This window comes from Euprymna scolopes, chromosome 20 (genome assembly GCF_053919585.1).
Source record: "Euprymna scolopes isolate OS-2025 chromosome 20, ASM5391958v1, whole genome shotgun sequence".
NCBI classification, from domain to species: domain Eukaryota; kingdom Metazoa; phylum Mollusca; class Cephalopoda; order Sepiida; family Sepiolidae; genus Euprymna; species Euprymna scolopes.
The window spans coordinates 18,950,695-18,976,655 of NC_136501.1; the positions used below are offsets into that span (position 1 = coordinate 18,950,695).

General features: G+C 34.0%; 1 protein-coding gene across 9 annotated transcripts in view; it reads right to left on the reverse strand.

Annotated features, from left to right (window-relative positions):
* The window catches only part of LOC145241346 (tubby protein homolog), a 480,960-nt gene that overhangs the window by 321,499 nt on the left and 133,500 nt on the right, over positions 1-25,961 (reverse strand). The window contains exon 1 of one of the 9 annotated variants that reach the window (XM_080104204.1): positions 20,805-21,299. The exons of 6 other annotated variants lie outside the window; for them this stretch is intronic. In XM_080104204.1, the coding sequence (XP_079960330.1) occupies positions 20,805-20,851 (47 nt within the window). In that variant the 5' untranslated portion in view covers positions 20,852-21,299. Of the gene's footprint in view, positions 1-20,804; positions 21,300-25,961 lie in introns of those variants that run through there. 2 more of the 9 variants (XM_080104203.1, XM_080104206.1) reach the window with 2 other exon arrangements.

Genomic DNA, 25,961 nt, shown 5'->3' on the forward strand with positions numbered 1-25,961 from the left:
CTTCTGGGCTTGACCTTTACACCTGATCTGAAATGGAACACGTACATCAAATCTGTTGCCAAGGTCGCAGGAAAGATATCTCACGGCTGATGCAATTCTCTATCTATATAAAAGCCAAGTACGTCCAAGGATGGAGTACTGTTGCCACATCTGGGCAGGAGCTGCTAGAAGCAGCTTAACCTGCCTTGACAGAGTACAAAATAGACTTCGTAGCTTAGTGGGGAATGCCTTTTTCTCTTCCCTGCAACCTCTTTCTCACAGACGAGACGTTGCGAGCCTGCCTTTGTTTTATTATTTCCAGGGCAAGTGCTCGTCTGAGCTCCAATCTCTGGTCTCCCTCACTAATCTTTCACGAAAAACACCCGTCCAGCTGAAACCACTGTCAATAATTTTCTCCACTCTTTATCTGTGCCTAAATCAAAACGCAGATTCCATGAACAAAGCTTCCTTCTTAGAACTGCACGCCTGTAGAATTCTCTTCCGTTTGCCTGTTTCCCAGCTGACTACAACTTTGTTGTCTTCAAGTCCAACATAAACAAATTCTTGATAAACCGCCCCCGTTAAGTAATCCAATTTACCAAATTTCCATTATTAACGATTAATACGATATTATTCCACTAATTACTGTACACTCAATAACCCTTATGCTCGAGTGGCCTTTGGGCCTTGGTAAGTGGTGACTCCTATATATAAAAAAAAAAAAGATTTGTGGAGGTAGAGAATAGCCTTGGGTGTAAGAAAGTGTTTAAAGCAATAGACAGAAACGATTTTACGAGAATCAGACAGAGCAATGGATTTAATATATAAACTCTAAGAAAGATTTGATGAGAAAGAAATACTAAGTTTTAGAGTCGATTTCTCGTTGTGAGCAGAGCCATCCATAAGAATCTCAGGAAGAAAAGGGATATGCCTGTGATTGAAGGACAATAGCTGAGTCTTACCAGGATTAAACGAAACAAGCCATTTCCTACTTCAATCCATAACTGAACCCAGATCAACTTCTAGATTGACTGCATATTTCAACTAATCCGAGGAAGATGGGTGAGAAGCAACACCAGAATAGAGTGTTCGTTATCAGCACACATAATAATAAAAATTCTGATGGACATTATTGTCATAACATCATGAAAAATCTAAGATGGCGACCATGACACAATCCAAAGAAATTATTAACAAAATATGACTTGTAACATATAAAATTAAAGGAAATTTTGTACAGATCAAAATTATTTTCAAGTACATTAAACTAATTGCAATAAAGTTTCATTTTAACGGTTTTAAAATGACGCATCATAATAACAGTTAAAAAAGAGATTTAAGCCTGTATCATCATGCAAAATATTCTGATGGACATTAGCATTTGTCATCATTACATCGTGAAAATTCCAAGATGGCTATCATGATACGATTTAAAGAAATTAACAAAATATAGCTTGTAGCATATCAAATGGAAGGAAATTTTGTACAGATTACAACTGTTTTCAAGTACATTAAACTAATTAGTATAATTAAATTTCATTTTAATGGCTTCAAGTTATAATGACAAACATTTACAACACCAAAAATTTATCAAGGTAGGTAGAAGAGTAACTTCCTAACCTTTCATAACCTTTTTGTCATCTAGACTTCTGCACTCATAATTACATTTTCCTCGACTTGATTATTCAACTTTTTTAATAATATTTTTTCATGAACAGTTAACAACTTATTAATTTATTAATTGTGGACGATTATCCTCATCTTTATTAGTTGTTTCACAACGTTTCGGCCAACTATTGCTCTGGCCTTTGTCAAGTGGTAACCGCGACGGGATAGGAACACCGAATTTCCTAACTACATCCTCAGCAATTACTGACATCCATAGTTGCTGTCGTCTCACCACGATTTGGCCAAGTAAGCCTCTAGCCGGCTTTGGGTAGGATTGAAACTGCTATCTTCAAACAATTCTCACCTGGAACTGTAAAGATTCAACGTCTCTATTTGCTGCACCACAGGTTCCGACGATGGATGACAGTAATTGCTGAGAATGCAGTTAGGAGATTCGGAGTTCCTATCCCGTCGCGGTTACCACCTGATGATGTCCAAAGGAATAGTTGGACGAAACGTCATAAAACAACTAAAAAGATAAGGATAATAGTCAGCAATAAATAAATAAATAATACTCGTCTCAATAATGAATTCGATTTAAAAAAATATATATAGTTAACAACTTGATCCCTTTTCTACCGTTTGTTGAACAAAGACGTGAACTGACGTTGATAAATTATCCATATCGTTTGTATTGTTCTTATTTTAAGCATTCTTTTCACAATGTTTCGATCAATGTAACTTCCGACCCTTTTCAGGTGTATCTTGTCGAACTCAGGAATCTGTATGGAATTTTGAATGAAATGGATCCACTCGAGTAATATGCTCTTGTTCCATTAGCCATGACCAAATCCTAAATAATTTGCAATTGTATTCTGAGTATCGCCCATACTAAGGACTGAACCTTCAACCTCAAGAAGAGTGTCACTTGCAACTGATTTTCCCAAGTACTTTATCCATTACACCATGGTCGGAAGTTAGATTGGCCGGAATATTATAAAAATAGCACTCAAGGTGCCAACAGTAATCAAAAAAATCCAAATAGCGCAAATTATCAATTCTTGATGAATTACATTAGAAAAAAAAAGTATCATTTCATTCATTTTTGACATAAATGTCACTTTTTTCTACACATCTAAACATTTACATAAGGGCCTCTGTCCGTCAGTCTGTCCGTCCGACATAGCATCTTGATCATTAAATGCTCAGATTGAATTGCCACATCTTAAGAATTGATCTGGTCTTGCTCATTTTTCATATTCACAGAAATTGTAACTCCAACAAAAAAGGGAAAGAAAACGGAGCTGGAGAAATGGAGGGGGGGGGGGAGAGCGAAAGTCGATTACAGAGGCCATGACGTCATACTCCCCACCATTGCATCAAATTCCAACCCCATCCATTTTTTTTTGTTATGCAATTGTTTGCAAGTGTCTATTACGATGCAAATTCCAGACATTGTGCAGCGTTTGCACATCATAACGGCATCCGATGGTCGAATTTGAAATTATTTCAGTGAATAAATTAAATGCAACCCTCCAACTCCTAAGGGGCTGGGTTGGAGGGCCTTTTCTATGGAAATATAATTTTTTTTTTTTTGAAGAATGATCAATTGAGATATGTGTGCTATTTTACAGATAAAAACAAAATATTTTTTCAGTCAAGTTTAATCAGAAATCTCACACACACACACACACTATGGCTTATAAATATCCAAAATTTTATTTTTTTTTAATGTTAAAATGATTCTGTCATTGTACACGTTCAAATCTTTTTGAGTTTTTTTTTTTATTTATTTGTTTCTTTTTTTCATTTGATTTTAGTTTTCACGCCACAGATTGTATACAGGTTATACATATATATAGCATTCTTCAGTCTTGATTGACTATAGATACTCACTGTAAGAGTGCCTACGCATGCAATATTTGTAGTAAGAGTTGTGCAATATCCAACCGCACCTTTCCAGAGTTGGCGTTGTTAACTACCAGTGGCAGGTGGAGGTTCAAGACAAAGGAAAGCAGAAAACACATACAGTGCCTAGAATTCCCAAATAGTTACCCATCTGGTACAAGCCAGGCTCAACATTGCTTTACTTCGGTGATCTGACGAAAACCGATATATATCCTACCAAGATACTAACAATATATACTAGCGTCCGGATCTTTTTAATTCTGCTCTTAGCCCTGCTGCTTTGTCTGTGTGTATACATACATGCACATGCACACACACAAAGTAGCAGAATTAAAAAGGATCCGGACACTAGTATATATTGTAAGTATCTCGGGTAGGATATTGCAAAAAAGGAAATCTAGAATTTTAAAGGCACCAAGAATATAGTTTTATAAGTTCAAACATGAACAGTTATTTCCAGTTAGACCAACAGTGACCAGAGATGGTTCAGGATTAGTGGTTATCTGCCATCATTGTTCCTATTTACAATGCCTTCCCACAGGACAGAGTAAGATAGACACCAGGGTCGTTTTTTAATGTGGAGAAAAGGAACACTCAGGTGAGGTCACACTGCCTAAAAATCCCGGTGTTAACGAAATGCAGCGATGAAGTAATCCAATCCAATCTTAATCCAATCACTAGGGAAGTTACGGTCAAACCTACAAAGAAACATAAGGACCATGACTGAGAAAAGAAGCCGTCGGGGGAGTGGGGCAGTATTTCTGTAAGATAAGGAAACCAATCGAAGTGGTTCTAAGCGAGGTAGGTGTAATTTGGTCCAGGTAGTACCAAGTAACCTTGCAAATTAATTTGTGAGGCAGTTTAGATTTTATTCAGTTTGAAAGAGTTCAGAGAGTTTTTTGAGACAGAAACTGCACGTCGCTCAACGTGAATCATTTTACCACAAAATCAACAGGGAGCGATTGAGGACCGGTTGTGAAGTCAATATTCCCTTGAGACATCATTCTCTGAAGCAAGCCAGTTCAACCCACAGAGTGAATGCTGCTGGTTGCTAGCTGGCCGGGGGGGGGAGAATAAACGTTTCTATTTTTATCCTCGGGCCCCCAAAATCAACACAGAGTAGACCATTCCTATAATGACCCGGTCCCTGTTGATTTTGTGGTGGGAGTTTAGTTCTGTGCAGTTCTAGGGGGTTCATCTGGCAAGCCTTTGAGAAGGAGTTAGTTTATTGCTAATCGCCTGAGGCGCCCTCATTGGAGAATGCCGACGGGGCTGCCCAAGCACTTTTTGCAGATCAGAGTGCCTTTCTGCTGTGGCACTGACTTCTCAATCCCACTTTGTGACCCTGGTGTCCAGGTTCTTGCAGTGGAAGAGAATTCAACAAATTTAGTAAGTTATCGCTATGAAAGCTCAACTTAAACTCAGTCAAGAAATACAAAAGGTATTCACCCTCAGCTAACGAAAGACTTGTTTTTGCAATTACAAATTTCACTGAAATTTATTCTTATTTTTGTAATAAGGATGTTTCGTTGAGATATATGTGCTTTGCTTGTTTTTTTTTGTTTTTTGTTTTTTTTTTAAATATATTTCTCATTCTTTGGATCAATCAACACAACGTGAGAGAAGTTCAGCCATGGTCCTCTGTAGTATTAAGATGGCCTAAGCATTAAACTCATATAACCTGGTGACGTCATTGAATCTGGTTCTGTGGTTCAACCCAGTTACTGAAGTCTTTTTCAGGGAAGCAGAAACTTTTCATCAATGCTGACATGCTGAGAACACAGCCTGAGTCAGCAATGTCACATCAACCACCAGAAGAGTGATTAACCCCTAAGGGGTGAGGCGTACATTTGGTCAACTGTGACCAGATTTTTATCCCATGAAACAAACAACCGAGCGTTAAGTGCTACAATGGTTCTCAACTTTTTTTTTAATCATGACTTTCTTTTCTTTTTAATGTACTTTGGTGAACCCTTATAGCTTATGTAATTTTTCAGTAATGTAAAGAAAACTAAAGAACATATATCAACAGTTTATCTTGAAGGAAGACTGAACCAATATTAACGTTACATGTACCATGGGGTCCACATGGAACCCGGTTGAGAACCATTGTGCTACATTATCGATGCTCTGGTGGAGAACAAGTGGTACATGTGTATAATATTTATAATGTTTATCTGTATTCCTTGCCCTAATTACTGTGTCCCACAGTGGCCATTCATGTTCTACTTTATTTTCTTGGTCTCCCAGGCAGCGAAACTTGTAAAATATTTCAAGTTATTATTTTCTTAAACAAATCACAAAGGAAGCAAGCCGAGCATGTGAGGTTCCCGTCCATGAGTGAAAAATTTACTTTTATCATAACTAATGTTTGTGCAAAATTTCAAAAACCTCCAAGGCGTGGTTATTGAGAAAAGTATGAACAGACAAACAATTTGGGGGCAATTTTACCCCTATAATGGCCCCTACGAAGGTAAACATCCGGATTTGTCAAGTGCATATCTTGTATACCGTTCAATAAAATAAGAGGGGGGAAAATACTTGGTAGAGAAAACACTGATACTTCCTGCTAAGTAGGGTTACCTGTCGTAATTATTAGGGCTATGACAACAGCATATTCTTTTCCTTGTTTTGATTCTCAGGTATATATCCATTGATATCTTATATGTTATTATGTAGAGTGATGTGGTTCTCAGTTGATTAATTATGTCTGTGTTGGATATATACTCGAGAGTAAAATCAATGAAAAGAATATGCTGTTGTCCTAGCCCTAGTAATTACGTCACCTGAGTAATAAAATGACCAAATGACTAGTTGTGCCTTCTGTTTATCAGAAAATCAGTATATAAACATAATTTCAGGTAAGTACTCAACATCATAAGTAGAGCACACACACGTTAGTGTGTGTGTGTGTGTATATATATATATATATACATACATATACACACACACACGTCAGTGTGTGTGTGTATATATATATATATATATATATATGACAAAAGTCTATATTCCAGATTTTAAGATGTTGACCATATTACTGTTTATTTCTTTAAGTACGTTCACATACACAATTCGTGACTGCCTGTTTCATAGTGCAGACTCATTCATTATGTCAATTCTTGGTGTAACAAAATGAAAAAAATAATTGCACCTTCTCTTCCAATTTTCGGATTTTGTAATCATGCCCATATGCATTTATTTTCTTTTAAAATTAATAAGTGATTTTTTTTTTCTGATGAGTTAAGGGCCGAACAAATTCAAGAATTGACATAATTACATGAATGATTTTGCGCTACGAAACAGGTGCTGTCAAGAATTGTGCAAAAAAAATAAACAGTAAGATGATGGACATCTTGAAATGTGGAATATAGACTTTTGTCACTTATTTTTATATGCTCTGTAGTTACACCGAGCTTCGTAAATTAAAGGATTGATATAAATAAAAAGTGAAATATAATTGAATAAACATATTTCCATATGAATATATATATATATATATATATATATATATATATATATATATAAAATGAACTCTCCCGGCGATTTCGATGTATGAGCTTCTACCATAACCAAGTTGCTTGAAAATCCACACAGATGATTAGTTTATTGTGGTGAAGGCTTTGTGTAGAACCAACCAACTTTTTTGTATCACTGCTAACCTTTGCCAGTGCAGATAACTGCCACAGGACAGAGTATACAGTAGATTACAAGTTTTTACATCAGAGTTTCCTTCTAGATGCATGTCTTAACGAAGACTGGAGGTGCATCTCTCGCAGTGAATTAATGCACTCCCAGATACCAACCTAGAAATTTCTGCAACTCAGCACAGTATATACAGCACCCAGCTTTCTCAAATAGTCACTCATCTGGTACTGACCAGGCTCAACGTTGCTTAACTTTGTTGATCTGGCAAGAACCAGTGTGTCAATATGATTGTGCACACACACACACATATATATATATATATATATATATATATATATATATATATATATTCAAGCACGTCTGATTGAACACGACGGAGTTATTTTTTTTTTAATCTTTCTGAATATCTTTTCCACTTGCCGAGCGGTCTTTTAATTTCGGCAGCCACATTATATAAAATGGCGCCCAAAAGTTGTTCTTCAGCTATATTCTTCTCAAGCGCTTTCTATCGGTGCATCCGATTATCATCAGGAGCGATTGTTGTTGTTTTCTTTTACTTTGAGGCTTGGTGTATTTATATATATTTTTTTTTAATTGGCTATAAAAGGTGGGCGCCATTTTATATAAAATGCCTGCCGAAATTAAAAAGGCCGCTAAGCAAATGGAAAAGATATCCAGGACGATCGGAAAAAAAGAATAACTCTGTCGTGTTCAATCAGACGTGCATGAATAATGACTTGCTGCTAAAATATACAAATATATGTTTATATATATATATATACATATCTGTAGTCATCGACATACAGTCCGGTTTCGTTGTATCACAACTCATCAGTGCCACTAGACTAGCATCTCTCTCAAGCCAAGGATTGAACCTAGAACCGTCGTGTTGACAGTCTGCAGTTCTCCCACTCGACCACAGAAGCAACGCCCACAAATAACTCGTCGGAATGTCTATTTAAATAGACATCCGCCACCACTTTTACAGTGCTCAAACCGCCTTTTTGTAAACAAACAAACATAATATAGCATTATAACATAGCATGCATTTTATCCGCATATTATATATATATATATATATATATATATATATATATATATATATATATATATATATAAATCGACATTTAAATAAAATGCATGCTATATTATAAAATGAAATGTAGGGGAGATATGGTGCATAAAAAACACAAAAGGAAAACAAATACATAAAGAGATCACCAAAAGGAGAGACTTACTGGTTTCGTTCAGATCGACCTTTTGCGAAAACATTGATCCAAACGAAACTGATAAATCTCTCCTTTTGATTTCTTCATATGCTTAATTGTTTTTGTGGCACACCCGCATCTATATCATGTTGATTTGACACGCGGCCATCAAGAACCTGGATTTTTCTCTTGTCTAAGAAGGAGTTGATTATATTAAGTATTCGTCTATTAATACTATGTGCTTATTCATATTTGAATTCTTCAAACTTCTGTTTTCATACTGGGTGTTATTTTCACTCCAGATGAGAACAGTTGAAGAATTTAAATAATGTGAACATTGGTTTGTTACATTGAAAAAATGTTTTCATATCTTTCTTATTTATCAAAAGAATGTATAAGTGTTTGAACTGGAATTGAATGCAGGAATAATTTCCATTTGATGCTTTTTAAGTTTTTTATTTTAAGTTGGCATTATGCTTCCACCCCCCCACCCCCCAACAAAAGAGGGATAGGACCTAGTAATTCATTCCCGTTTGTTTATTTCCACTTTTCTCAATAACAAAGCGTTGGATTTTTAAATAATTTCACACAAACATTAGTCATGGTGGAAAGTAAATTTTTGCCAGAACGAATTTTCCGGGATCCTCACACCTGAGATTATGTTCATATAATCATTTTCTGATAAGCAGAGAGTACAAATAGTCGTTTGGTCATTTTATTACTCAGGTGACATAATTACGACAGGTAAGCTTATTTAGCAGGAAGTATCAGCGTTTTCTCAAGTGTTTTCCCCTTCTTTTTTTATTGAACGGTATACAAGATATGCACCTACATGTCTGACAAATCCGGATGTTTGAAAAGGATTATTAATTATTTAGATACACTTATTGTTAAATAATACAATATATATGAAACACACACACACACACAAACACACACACACACACACACACACATAAGTAGCTGACTCTTGCCAGCGTTGCCCAGGAGTCTTTACTGTCATTAATAATTTACATGACTGAAATAGGATGTATTCCCTAACAATAAAAAGCGTTATTTGGGTTATGAATGAATTTAAAGAATAATTTCATGTCCTCTTTAAAGAAAACAAAAGTCAACCGTGTATTTTTCCCCCACTACTCCGTCAAAGTAAAAAAACAAAAACAAAATGATTGCGATTTCAAAAAAAAAAAAAGAAAAAAAATCCAAAGCATGGTTATTGAGAACAGTACAAACAAATGAATGGATGAACAATTTGGGGTAATTTTACCCCTATAATGGCCCTTAGGGGTGGGGCAACACAGTTATCCCGGAAAATCAATTTTGGCAAAAATTTACTTTTCCCATGACTAATGTTTGTGCAAAAAAAAAAAAAAAAAAATCCAAGGCGTGGTTATTGAGAAAAGTGTGAAAAAATGAATGGGTGAACAATTTGGGGGTAATTTACTCCTATAATGACCCCTAGGGGTGAACGATTTGGGGACAATTTTACCCATATAAAGGCCCCAGAATATATATAAAACATTTTTGCCTCCTCAGCTCTGAATCAAATCGGGAATCACATCTTGGCCTATTTGCTCACCATACCAGTGTTATTAACATACAGATTAAAATACAAAATACATCCGATAGAAATATCTCACTGCTGATGTAATTCTCTATCTATATAAGAGCCAGGTACGTCCAAGGATGGAGTACTGTTGCCACATCTGGGAAGGAGCTGCTAGAAAGGACTTGTCCTGCCTTGATAGAGTTCAAAATAGACTTCGTAGCCTAGTAGGAAATGTCCTTTTCTCTTTCCTGCAACCTCTATCTCACAGAAGAGATGTTGCGAGTTTGTCTCTGCTTTATCGTTATTTTCATGGCAAGTGCTCGACTGAGCTTCAATCTATGGTCCCTCATTACTAAACTTTCACAAGAAACACTCGTCTAGCTGAAAACACTATCAATAATTCCCCCCACACTTTATCTGTGCCTAAACCTAAACGTAGATTCCATGAACAAAGTTTCTTTCTTAGAACTGCACGCCTGTGAAACTGTCTTCCGTTTTCCTGCTTTCCAGCTGACTACAATCTGACTGTCTTCAAGTCCAACGTAAACAAGCTCTTGATCAGCCGTTCCACTTAAGTTAACAAATTTACTGAATTTCCATTACTAACGATTACTATATTGTCCAATTGACTACTGTACACTCGTAATCCTTATCCTCGAGTGGTCTCTGGGCTTTGATAAGTAGTGATGCCCATGTAAAAAAAAAAGAAAAATATCCAAGATCTGATAATCTTTTACCTCTCTAGGGTGGTGAGCGAGCTGCATTATTTCATGTACCATGTCTTGAGTAAAAATAGCTTGGCACCACCCTTCTTTAGGTTTCGGATCACATACAGCACCTGGTCTTACTAAATGATTCCCCATTTACCACTGGCAAGGCTCAACATCGCTTAACTCATTGGACTGGTGTGTCACCGTCATTATTGTGTAAGTAGATCAGTTCAACTGAAGGAAATTGCTTCTTAAAAAGTAAGGAAAAAGGAGGGCTAATAGCGTTAAAACTTGAAAAAATAACTTTAATTAAACTTCTTTCATATGTCTTCATGGTGTCATTGGTGGCAGCAAGAAGATATGACACTGAGAGATTAAGCTCCTCCCGCATTCTCTGTGATATTCATAATCAAAACAAAAACTTAATTAGATTACGTTTTAAATTAAATGGAATCGAATGAGAATGAGATTTTTGTTTTTAAGCACGTGCACCAATATTTACCAAAAGTGAACAGTTTTACATATATATCTTTTGTTAAGAAAGTTATTGTAAGTTAATGGATTTACTGTGCTCTTTCGAACAGGTTTCTTTTCTCAGAATTCTTTTAATGGCTTATTTCTAATCAACAATTATTTGTTTACAAAGTTGAAATGCATGCTCAATACTTTGGTTTCATGCAAAATGGGATTATTAATTGACGATATCATTAAAGAGTAACATAATTGAACGCAATATGTTGCTGCCAACCTTCTAGCATTCTGCATCATTTGGCATTCTGTATCATTTAGTATAGTGCAGCATTTGCTGTAGCTATACAGTTCGAAGCTGGAAGTGGCTCCTCGGATGCAGGCCTGGGCGAGTGATAAGGAGACAGGTTTGCCTAGTTATCAGGGTCTTCCTCTCGGCATTGCAGACAAAGTCCAATGGAAAGGCAAACAAATACAATCAGAGCCAGCGCTGCTGCAGATGTGGTCAGAAAAGTGTTGCAGTGCTTCGTCATCCGCTTATCGGGAATCCAACCCGAACTTTTTGTTGGGATTTACTCCCTTAGGCATCCACAAAGCAGTAGAGCTATTTGCCCATAACTGGTGAAAGTTTGAAAATATTTCCAATTTTGAGGAAACACAATGGAGATCGTCATCGTATGTTTGTGTCAAAATGAAAGCGAAATCCATAAATGATTCTTCTTAAAAAGAGTCGGGCGAAAGAAATGCGAATTTCCAATTTTGATGAAAATAACTTATACCCATTAAAAGCATTAACTATCCTTAATGCAACAACTTCTATACTAGCTACAGGGTCTTATACCATCCGAATCCACAATAGATATAAACCACACACAAAACGGATAATTGTAGCATAGAATAGCAAGATAAACCCCGATTGACTCAACACTCATCTAATCGAAGTGCAACAAACCAGTACATACCTGTTGCACTTAATATAAACTGCATCTAAAGATGATGAATTGGATAAAGACTTGCATCTTTAATGTTAAAAGTCCTGTTATGATGTTTACATTTTACTCAATATGTAGTGATATGGCATAATCACATTGACACACTGATTCTCGTTAGATCACCAGAGTTAAGCAATGTTGAGCCTTGTCAGTTCTAAAATGGGTAACCATTTGGGAATTCCATGTGCTCTATGTGCTCTCTGTTTATATCAGCATTGTTTCCAGTCGTCTTGGACTTCTTGCCACTGGACATGAGCAGTGCAGATTCAGGCGAGGTGTGGTTGGAGATTGCACAACCCTTGCCTTACAATTACATGTGTAGCTACCCTTACAGGGAGTACCAATTGTCTCTTGAGACTGAACAGAGGCATCGATATATATATATATATATATATATATATATATATATATATATACATAGATATCGATATATATATAGTGATAAAATTGTTTTTAATTGGAAAAATTTACTAAGTTAACAAAAGAGACAAGACAGACTAATTTGACTATTTGCAACTATTTTGATACTTTTACATTTATTATACCTTGTAAAACAAATGTAAAATTTCTCCATATGCAACTTGTACAAATCCATGTGCAACTTGTACAAATCCATGTGCAACTTGTACAAATTCATATGCATATTTGTATGCCACAATTGGAACAAAATTATATGCAATAATTTGTCATTTTTTTACATTTTACTTCAGTAACTTCTCTGAAATCAAGGGATCCCTTTTTAGGGGAAAACACTTGATTTCTATATATGAGATACATAGATATTCTAGTGTCTAATCAAGATTATTCTCTACTTCTCAAACTTTGAATCACCAATATATGTTGGTGGCAGTCACCATAGGCGGTTTGAACCAGCTTCCTCCAAAAGAGGAAGTGTTGAGGGGATATTAGATTCACAAGCGGCTCCCAGTCACAAGAATATCCTGATCAGGAATATGACGATGTTAGGCATTTCAGTTTTTGCAGAGAGCCATTGACATTCTCTTATATACAGCACCTAGTATTTCCAAATAGTCACCCTTCTGGTACTGACCAGACTTAATGTTACTTAACTTTGGTGATCTAACGTGTGTGAACGTGGTTATGCTATACATGTTGAGTTAGTAGAGCAATAAGGAACACAAATTTTGCTCTTCCAAATCTGCAATGTAATTATATTATAGTTTATTTTATTGTAACTTTTTTTTAATATTGCTGGATTCCAGGACAAAAATTCAGTTCTAGTGGAGCATCAAGCTAAGTGATCTTATCTTAGGTAACATCACTAGAAGAAGGTGTATCATTCCTCATATGAGCCAGAAGAAAGAAGCAGCAACAGCTAAGAGTGAATATACTGAAACCACCAGGAAACGCAGAAATTAGGAACTCGTGATTTCTGGAAAATCTACAATAGTGTAGTAAATAATAGGCAATCAACAATACCCCCACTAGCCGACAATCATGAGATTGTTTGCACAGCAACTGAGAAAGCTAACATGCTTGCCTGTTAGTTTGCATCAAACTCTACCTTTAACTCAACAAGCCATTCCCTCCCTGATTTTCCTCTACAGACAGAAACCACACTAGATGACCTGAAAATCAGGCCTTCTCAAGTACATATAAAAAACCTAGACACCTCAAAAGCTGAGGTTGCTCCAGTTCTCTAATCGTGTCAATGGGATCTTAGTTGGGCTTAGAATACGATGTTATTTTGAATATTTTGATCAGGGTTTATTTGTAGAGTGAAGTATCCTAATGACAGGATGTCTTCACAAAACCTTGTACAGAGAGATTGAAGAATAGTGCCTAGTAGGTAATTCAAATACGAGTGCTTTTTTGTTTTTTTTTGTTTTTTTTTTCAATTTTCTTCCTTTGAAGATTCTAACGCTGGGTATGGGGTAGCCAAACCAGCTGCCAACATTGCCCTGCTTTTTATTGAAACCAACCGAGAGTTCTTTTTAGTATCCTCGTTGATCCCTTAAGTGCAATTGTCTAGATCTCTTTTGCATTTGGTTCACCAGGAATATTAGGTAGGACGTGTGTGTGTGTGTGTAATAAAATTATTTTTATAGAAAGACATATTCAGCGTTTTGGTTAATAAAAAAAAATAAAAGTGTTATTTGAAAATATGTTGTACCATCAAGTTTTTATTGTGTTCAACTTGTGAACAAGTATTAAAGAAGGGGAGGTAAGTGTGATTGATTGAGCAATAAGATTTTTACGGTTATATTCAGTTGAGTAAATTAGTACTATTTTATTTTTGGTCTGTTTGTTATTTAGGTCTAGTAGAATTACATTCTTTAGCGTCAAATCATCTTGCTTGTTCATTTGTATGTTTTTCTTGCCTTTACGTTGAAGAGTCGATTCTAATTTCAGATAAATAATGGACACGGCTGGATATCGTGTAATAGCAGCGAAATAACGTTATCAACGAATTAAGGCAGGTGAAATATATATATATATATATAAAGCTGAACGTCTGTGTGTGTGTGTCTGGTCACGAATAGGCTCCTATATGGGTGACTATTATAGAAAACTGATCACATATAATGATAGATGTATCGAGACACAGGAATGAGTATGTTTGATCTGGCATAATGATGATTCATTAAAATTGTGGGGTCTGCGTACGTGCCTAGTCCACAAAGTATGGAAATAAAACATTTAAAAATTAAAAAACAAACGTTTACAAGTGTTTTTTATATAGATGTATATAATAATACTTTGATAAGTATCTTTAAACTTAAATAGGGATGGTATAATAAAATTGTGGGGTCTGCGTTCACGCCTGGTCTCCATAGAATGGAAATAGGCACAAACTTTAATAAAGACTTTTCATATCTATCTGCGTAAGTATACTTTAATAATTATGTTTCAGCTTGAAGAAATATGGTATAATAAAATTATGGGGTGTTCGTTCGCGCCTGACCTCCATAGAATGGAAATATGTCACAAAGTTTAACAAGGCTTTTTAATATAGATCCACAGAATATTGTGATAAGTGATATATATATATATATATATATATATATATATATTGGATTTTAATACATATATATATATATATATATTGGATTTTAATACATATATATATATATATATTGGATTTTAATACATATATATATATATATTGGATTTTAATACATATATATATATATTGGATTTTAATACATATATATATATATATATATATATATATATATATATATTGGATTTTAATGCATATAAGTATATATTGGATTTTAATGCATATAAGTATATATTGGATTTTAATGCATATAAGTATATATTGGATTTTAATGCATATAAGTATATATTGGATTTTAATGCATATAAGTATATATTGGATTTTAATGCATATAAGTATATATTGGATTTTAATGCATATAAGTATATATTGGATTTTAATGCATATATATATATATATATATATTGGATTTTAATGCATATATATATATATATATATATATATATATATTGGATTTTAATGCACATATATATATATATATATATATATATATATATATTGGATTTTAATGCATATATATATATATATATATATATATATATATATATATATAGGATTTTAATGCATATATATATATATATATATATATATTGGATTTTAATGCATATATATATATATATATTGGATTTTAATGCATATATATATATATATATATATATATATATATATATATATATATTGGATTTTAATGCATATATATATATATATATATATATATATATATATATATATATATATATATATTGGATTTTAATGCATATATATATATATATATATATATATATTGGATTTTAATGCATATATATATATATATATATATATATATATATATATATATATATTGGATTTTAATGCATATATATATATATATATATATATATATATATTGGATTTTAATATACACACACACACATATATATATATATATTGGATTTTGATACTCCTACATCCATTTTCATACATGGTTTCCAAGAGGTATATCTGTTGAACGTCTATATCTATATATTATTTTCTAAAAAATAACTTCTCCCACATTTTAAAGTTTTCAATTTATGTGCTGACTATTATAGCAAGCCTATTTCTGTTCATTTTGCTAACTATTTTCCTCTAAGGAGAAGAGCCATTTTTTGAAACTCTGTAGAGTTAGGACATTTTTATTTGTATTCTTTGTATTGAATAGTAAATGTTGTCATTTCTAATCTACTTTGCATTGATTTTACAAAATTTTAAGTTTCTATTACACACACACACACACACACACACACATCTTGAAATTTTCTTTAAAACCTGTAAAACTATTTTTTAAAAATGTCCTTCGTTGGAAAATTATTTTGTCAGTAATTGAATTAATTTCCTGCATCACTGAATCGTTTTACATGAACAATAGTAGCGATGTTCTTAAAAGTAGCATCAGTCGTTTACCATGAAACATTGTTATATATATGTGTGTGTATATATTCTCTGTAGTTAAATTTAACATACATCGAGCTTCATAAATAAAAGAATTGGTATAAATAAAGAATGAAATATAATTAAATAAGCATAATTTTCATATATATATATATATACACACACACTTCTATATTTATTTTTAAGTATTCATTTATATTAAAAACCCTTTTTTCTATTCATTTAAAAAGAAAATACAACTTTGTTATATATGGCTCGTGGAATTGCAGCCACTTGTAAAAGATCTAATTTTCATATTCTTTTAAACATTCATTTTAATTAATTCGCTATTAGATCTTTCGTTTTTGTTATGGAATGATCGACTTTAGTTAACTATTACATGTAATTATATTCATGCAAATATTCTCCATGATTAATATTTGCATAAAAAGGTTATAGCTAACACAAACCTCTTTTTATATATAGTTATGCATGTGTATATATATATATTTGTTACAAAAATTTTGCGTACCATACTCTGTCAGTTTTTTGGTCTACAGACATGAAACTTAATATATAGGGTATTTGAACCTATGCAAAACTTTATATTGGGTTTTAACTGGGGAAAATCGGTGCAAAAGTGTGAAATTTTTTTTTAAAAAATGGAATTTGCCAGGTAAAGGTCAAACGACGGTATTATGAATATGCATGCGTAACCTAATAGCTATTGGTTCAATGTTTTAATTTTTAGCCTTGCAGCAAACATGTCTTCATAGTTCAGGCATTAACGTCAAAGGAAAAAGTAAATCGGAAACTAAACGTTTTGGTTTCAATTTTCGGTGGTGGTGCACGAGTCATTTTTTTTTTTTTTTTTAACTTTTTAAATCATTACTATATATTGGGTCCAATATAATAAACACGAAATCTGCATCAATCAAAATACCTTATTTAAGCGTATTTTACAACCGGGCAATGTCGGGCGACCCGCTAGTATGTATGTGTGTGTATGTATATATATATATATATATATATATATATGAGAGGAGATTGACACAGGCATAAAAGGCGTTTTAGTTAATAAACAAATATATTAAAGATTGTTGTGCTCCAATAATTTTCTGTTATAATTTCAGGTCGAACATTTAAGGGCGGGGGGGGGGGGTACGTCTGCTATCCATGCTGGATTGTGTTGTTCAAACACGTTTAAACCATAATTGCTATCATCAAATAACCTCATGTTATTACTTAAAAAAATGTTTGCTTGCTTGCGTGTCTTTCCTTCCATTCTTTCCTTACTTCATAAAACCTTTTCTAATCTCAGGTCCATCGTGGATGAGCTAGCAGACCATGTAATAACAGCAAACATAACTTTGGCTACGGATTGAAGCAGGTTGAAAATAAAAATTTGGCGAGGAAATTCTCACAAATTCGATGAATTGTTCCAATTACGTTTTCAAGTGTTTATTTTTACTTTGCATTTAAACAGATAAGATTTTTTTTGTTGTTGTAAACAAATAGTTATCTGTTCTTCAGATGCTGCACTTCTATTTCTTGTTCTCTTTCGGTGAAGGAGAAATCCTTCACGACTGAGACAATTTTTATTTTTGTACCTTTTCTCCACGTTAAAAAACGACCCTGGTGTCTAACTCTGTCCTTTGAGGAGGCATAGTAAATAGGTACATTATACATCTCCATTTGGAAAACATACACACACTAATATATATATATATATATATATATATATATATATATATACCCAAATCTAAACTATGTTACAATATAATAGAACTTATTCTTTACAATACTACCCAATACTTAAGCAGGGCCATATGGCAAAAGGAAAAAATGGCTACACAAATGCAATCATAAATCTCATGATGCATATTTATTATATATATATATATATATATATATATATATATATATATTTAAAATGTTGATACCAGTCGGAAACATTTTTGATTATTGGTGATACTGTGCAATTGCAATAATGGGCTGAACCGAAGTACATTTTATGATCATTTATTAGTGTTATAGCTCTATTCCATGAAATATTGAGCCCTTTATCCAAAATTTGCCTTAATTTAGTTCTGTTCCAATTTTAACAAGTTGGTTTTCGTGTGTGTATGTGTACATATATATATATATATATATATATATATATATATATATATATATAGACTACTTTTTTTTTTTCATTTCAGAGTATTCCGTACAAAAAAAAAAAAATAAATAAATGTAAGTTGTTAATATCAACTGTAACCAAGTTACAAAAACAACGAACGGCTATAAACTTACTAGCATGAGACGATAAAGTACATTATATATATATAGTCATCCATATACAGTTACTGTTTCACAGCTATATTTTCCATATTAATTTATATATATATATATATATATATATATATATATCAATACGAAAAATATATAGATGTTTATATCTTTTCTATAGTTATTTCCTATGTGTTGACATGTAGGAATATAAAATGTCTTTCAAAAAAAGACGAAAATGTTTCTTTTAAAAGAACATATTTTCGACCGATCCTTCCGCCTTCTTCAGTGTGAATATATATGATGGACTCTCACGTAGATTTCGACATATGAGCTTCCGCCACAACTAAGTTGCTCGGAAATCCATACAAATGATTTGCTTATAATGGTGAAGGTTTTGTCTAGAACCATCCACACTTTTTGATATTACTGCTAAGCTTTGTCGGTGCAGACGACTGCCGCTGCCAGAGTATACAGTAAACCGCAGATTTTTATATCAGAGTTTCCTTCTCCGAGATACATATCTTAACGAAGACTAGGGGTGCATCTCTCACAGTCAGTTAATTCACCCCCAGACACCAACCTGGAAATTTCTCCGACTCGGCGTATACATATATTAGAGAGAGAGAGAGAGAGAGAGATAACTCAGTGAAATACAAAATTTATTACATAGTCAATATTTTGCCATTATGCACCAACAATTCAACATCAACAACATTTTATTTATACAACCGAATCAATGTTGTTGGGTCCCTTATGATGCAATAATACGACTAAAGTTAGAATCTTTGAACTTGATTGTTTTCCAGAGGTTAAATAACCAATGAAGTGTAACGTGGTTAATACAAGAGTGCTCAATATCGAAATAGAGCAGGATATATTCTTTATTTGCTTTTACATAAGCAGTAATATGTTGCTACACAGTCATGAGCATGTTTCGGTCAGCTAGCTACTGGTAACTAGAGACCTCTTCAAGCGATACAGCTTATATGAAAGCAACGTTTGCTTTGATATAAGCTGTATCGTCAGAAGAGGTCTCTAGTTACCAGTAGCTAGCTGACCGAAACATGCTCATGACTGTGTAGCAACATATTACTGCTTATGTAAAAGCAAATGAAGGAGATTATATGTATATATATATATATATATATATATATATATATATAATCACGTTGCCACACAGGTTTCCGTTAGATCATCAAGGTTAAGCAATCTTTCGCCTGGTCAGTACTAAATTGGGTGACCATTGAGGAATTCCAGGTGCTGTATGCTTTCCCCGCTTGTTTCGGCATTGTTTCTAGTCGTCTAGCACTTCTACTAGCCACTGGACTCAAGCAATAAAGATTCAGGAGATGTGTGGTCGGAGATTGCACAATTCTTGTCTCTCAAGTACATATGTAGCTACTCTTCCAGGGGATATCCATTGTCTTTCAAAACTGAACGAAGGCGATGATATATATATGTTATGAAAATATATACGATAATCAAACTACACAGAATTTTCTGTGTTTCATCGTAGTAAGGATCCGTCAGGTAGCATCAATTCCATGCATTAGCCTGACGAGTCCTAACGAGGATGAAACACGGAAAATCCTACTTAGCTTAATTACCATACATATTTTCATAACCTTCTACCTCACTCTACTTACATACTGAGTACAACTAAAGTAAATATTGAAAATCGATACATAACCTCATACAATTTTATGGGGATACACAAAATAATGAATATATATATATATATATATATATATATATATATATGTGTGTGTGTGTGTGTGTGTGTGTGTGTGTGTGTGTTTTAGAAGTTTCCTGAAAACCTTTAAAGCTAAAAAATAATAAAATGAATGAATAAAAATTCTCCTTCGTTGGAATATTATTTGGTCAGCAAGTCAATTAATCTTCCGTATCGCTGAATAGTTTTACTTACATAAACAAAACAATAGTACCAATCTTCATAAAGGGATCATCAGTTGTTTACCAAGAAATAAAAAAAAAAATGAAAAAGGTGGATGCAATAATTTGAGTAAGCAAAAGTGATCTTACCTGTTACTAACGTGTTTGTATTCAGAATATCTAAACGCAGGTTCCATTATCAAAACGGTGGGCGAGAGGACAATGCAGATCAGGTTGAGGGGGTGGGATGACAAAAAGATACAGATTGAAGGCAGGTGTGGGCGGGGGTGTAGATAAATATTAAGAGAGTTGAAATAAAGTCTCTTCTCTTTTCGGTTAGTTTGTTTTGTTTATGGACGGCGGGGTGGGGGTGGGGTAACCCCATAAACGATAAAACAAAAAATGAGTTGCGTCTCAAAGCTTTGCAAATCCTATAACATCAAAGTTAATAGTCAATCAAAAGGTGTTGTTAAGAAAAAAAAAGGACAACCGTAGAAGAAATCTACCAAGGCTTGGATAGTCGTAGTACGTTGCCGGCCCAACAATCCATTGGTTACATTGATCCAGTGCAAAACTACAGACTCCAATCTTTGCAAGCAGTACTAATATTGCCACTATTACTACTGCTGCTGCCGCTATCGACAGAAGGGACAGATGCTGCCGAAGCAGCAGTAATAGCAGCAGCAGCAGCAGCAGCGGAAGCACTTACAGCAGCCATTAGTAAAGAACTATAAGACTTTGCACATTTAACAGAATTCTATACGACAAGATCGTGTCAAAGAGTTATCTGAAGGCAATCTCCTTCGTTTCGTCAAACTAGCAGATGGACCCGGCGTTGTCCGGGTGAAAAATATGCTGAAAAACTTTGCTAAAATTTAGGGAGATCTTATGTTTAGTATTATTACTATTGTGATGATTTACTCCCTGAGAGGTCTCACCTAAGTCATTAACAGTCCTCTCTCACTACCAATAAGAAGTCGTGTTCCCCCGAAGCAATGACGTGAAGGCATCCAATCATATTCAAACCATCTCTCGCTTTCATATTTTTCAGTATTAGGACTTAAACTTGAGTCTTTACGCCATACAACCAAGGAGTAAGCTCGGGCATCACCACACTTTTGCATGTTGCTGCTGTTCTGGAGTCTAAGTGACAACAAGTCTCCCCAGATTTACAACACTCCCTGAATCTTTCGATAACTGTTGCAAATCATTTTATGCTACCGCAGCAGTCGTTTACCATTGATTTTTCATTGATAATGATTGTTGGTTGTCTTTGGAAATTTTACTGACGATAAGCATCCCCAAGATTTCAGTGTTGTGCAGTTGGGGTCTTTTAAAGAGATAGGATGGGGACATTCATATTTACTAGAGACGGCGGATATGTATATTGATGAGGGGGAGAAGAGAGAGAAGAAAGACATTTATACATTTTACTGTCTGTGGACTCTTATTACCTATATTGTAGAGAGGAGAGAGGTGGCGATCAGTTCTTATACACAGGGAAGACTAGCTCCTATACTGAGAATTCATTCCTGCCATGACGTCATACGTATGTCCAAAAACGTGATCGACCCACGTGGCCTGAACATGCGTGGTTCGCACATGTCTGCAGACAAAGAATTCTTACTAACCTGTTTTTCGGCCTAACTTATTTTTCAATATGTTTTTAATTTGCTTTTGTTCGTTCTTCTCTTTGACCTTATTTTAATTCAGTTTTCATAAAAAGAACTGAACAATCAAAATTCCTTTTACTCAAACATATCTACTATTTTATATTAGATTGAACAATGCGAAATTCTACATTCCATTTCTGACCCTATTTCTGAACTTTGCTTACAAGGTTCGAATCTCGGTCTATCTAATCTCATTTTTACTTATCTAATGTTTTTCTTAATTACAAGAAAAGGGGACCTTTCTTGTAACATCAGTACTCTCAGCACCCTTCGAGAGGAAGTCTTCAGTATTATTATTATTATTATTATTATTATTATTATTATTATTATTATTATTATTATTATTATACAGCAACTATGGAATAAATTTAATTTTTTTAATTCTCTGTAATTTTTTAATTCATTAGAAAATATTAAATTATTACTCCTTTAACTGTCCCCTTTCTTTGTCTCTTTGGCAAACTGGTTCAATATAATAGAAAGAAAGAAATCTATCAGCAGCAATCTGATTGTTTGACCTAGTTTCAATGTTTTTTTATTTATTTATTTTTTTTTTTTGTATAAAATAAAAACAAAAATAATTTTTTTTTACCTTCTCACTTTGATCTCCGGTCACCACCAAAGGAATGAATATTATTATTTTTTTTTTAAATAAGCAAGTCAGAATCATACAAAACTGATGACATAATGTTTTAAAGTATATATTTGCTAGTTCCCGACTTTTAACCAAACACACATACAAATGGAAATGTGATACTATCGACGTCCCCCCCCCGCCTCCCCCCTCCAAAATGTGTTAAAAATAAAAAAAAATAAAAAAAGAGGAAATAAGATTCTCAGCTGAACAAAGATTATAGGAAATGTGGTTGGTGGAAAGACAATGAAGAAGAAGTTGTCCACCAAGAAACACAAGGCAGCTGAAATATTATTGTTAATCTAGATGTGGCAGTAATGGGAGGCACAAGATCGGACAATAGAGGTTAATACATTTAGCATTAGTTTTACGGATGGTTTTAGGAGTGGCAGTTAAGGACAGTTGTGGATAGTCTTGACTTTGTGATAGTTGAGGATAGTTTCTAGTTTGTGACAGCGGAAGGTAGGTTGTGGCTCTGAGCAAATGGAGATCAATTGACGGCAAATGACAAATACAGCCTTGACAGAAGACATTATCTGTATATATTATAAATGTATGTGTGTGCAGAACGGTCTCTACTAAACTACTTTGTCAACTTTTGGGCTACGGACTTGAAACTTGATATATTGGGAATTCAGACATACATTTATACATTTGAGTATTTTGTATAATTTTCATAAGTATGTGGCCTTAGCTTCGATGGTAGTAAATAACACTAGAGAACTAAATGCTTTGGTTTCAATTCTAGCTAATGACACCCAAGTAATCTTTTTTTTAACTTGAAATTACATTTATATATTGGGTACAATATAATAATTAATAGAGAATTGAGTCGATAATAATTAAATACAAAATCTGCATAAATTAAAATATCGTAATTAAGTGTATTTTATGGCCGGGCAACGCCGGGCAGCCTGCTAGTTAAGCTATAAAAGGATATCAATCGTAAGAAAAGCCTAATAGTGTTTGCTATCACTTCAAAAACCTGTAGCTCTTAAGATATTAGTAACGAAATCAATGGCCTTTGAAACGGGAATATCACATGTCCTTCGGCTCTAGGACAAATGTCAGTACGTTTAGAACATTTATATGACAACCCCAAAGGATTCAAAGTGCAAGCAAACAAGGAAATCTTCAAAGAGTGTTTAGATGTGTCCACACATCTCGAAAGGGGCTTTTGTCTGTCTCTTAAGTTTACGTTTGTAATCAAATTTATATCACAAAACTCACGGGTTGAATGGGCACATCTGAGACAGAAACAAGTAGACAGCATTATCATCTACGCTTGATCTGCAGTATTTTCCCCCTCCACTAATGAAAAATTTACTTTCACCATGACTAATGTTTGTGCAAAATTTTTTAAAATCCAAGGCGTGGTTATTGAAAAAAGTGTGAACAAATGAACGATTTGGGGGCAATTTTACCTCTATAAAGCTCCCTAGGTGGGTAACCAGAGTTATCCCGGAAAATCCGTTCTGGCAAAAATTTACTTTCACCATGACTAATGTTTGTGCAATTTTTTTTTTTTAAATCCAAGGCGTGGTTATTGAGAAAAGTGTGAACAGACGAACAGAAGTAAATTACTAAATCCAATCCTTCCTTTGTCAGGAGACCAATAAGGTGAAAACAAAACAGATGAGAACGACAAACTGAAAATATGAATTGCATTTCCTTATCTCAAAAACGAGAACACAGTCTTTATTAGATGTACACAACAATAATAATTGAAAATCAACCAATCAGAAGAGGCAAGTACTCACCTCGACATGTTATAATTTTGTACATAATATAAAAACCAAACACACATCTCTCAATGTTTCTTTCAGACTCGATGCATGTGAGTATGCCCTTAAAACTGACCTTGGCTTTTGGTTGAATGTTAGTTTTTAGACAAACGCAATAAAAATTTACAAACTACTAAACATAGTGACAGCATATACACATTGTTTTACCAAACTTAAACACAATTTCATTCAGTTCCATGTTCACAAATATACAAGGGTTTAAAACTAAGCTAGAAAAAATAGAATCATTTCTCCTAGTAAGCTCCCCGGATATCCAAGCACTATCCCACACCTTCACTGCAAAGGTCCTTGATGTAGGAGAGCGTTCTAATCTAATAGTTTCTTTTCTTGAATTGCTAAACTTGGAAATTTCTTCCCTGTTTTCTGCTGCACTAACATGCAGAAGTCTAAATGTAATGAAAACAAACATCTCGCTGCTCAGCTTCCCACAGACCCCTGTTAAATATTAGTCCAAATAGTAATCCCTTACAGGTCTTGTTTGGGTGATAAAAGAGTAAATAAAAAAAAAATGTTATTTTTTTAAGATTATAAGATTATACTTATGTATTTATGATTGGTTTGCAGTCAGGTGATGCGATCTGTAGTTTTGGTAGGCAATCATCTAGAGATAATGTCTCGATAAAAGCACTCGTCCCCATCACCCACACTAGGTTTGTGTCAGGAAGGGCATCTGGCTTACAAAAATCTCTCCTTAATTAAAGAGATGACTTCCAAAGAAAATCTTTCACATTCTATGTTATGTAGCTTAAATAATGACCTGGCCAGAGATAAGCTAGTTTGGAAGGAAATTTCTTAAAGCTAACCAATATATGCCAGCATATAAAACGGACATTAAACTGATGATGATGATGATGATGATGATGAAATTGCACACAATGGCATTGGCTAAACAATTCAAATACTATCAGATTTACTGTGGTCATCTATGCACGAATTACTTTTGTGAAAGAGCAATGCTTTATGCTATGTTACAACTGCTACCTCCCTTACTAGAGAGTTCAACTAAGGAGTGTAAGGTAGGCGCTTTTCAGCCTTGGTAAGTGTTCACCAAGAGATAATGTCTTGATAAAAGCACCCGCTCCTATCATCCACACTGGGTTTGTATCAGGAAGGGCATTTGATCTATAAAATTGTTTCGTTAATTAAAGAGATGACTGCCAAAAAAAAAAAAAAAAATCTTTCACAATGTATGTTA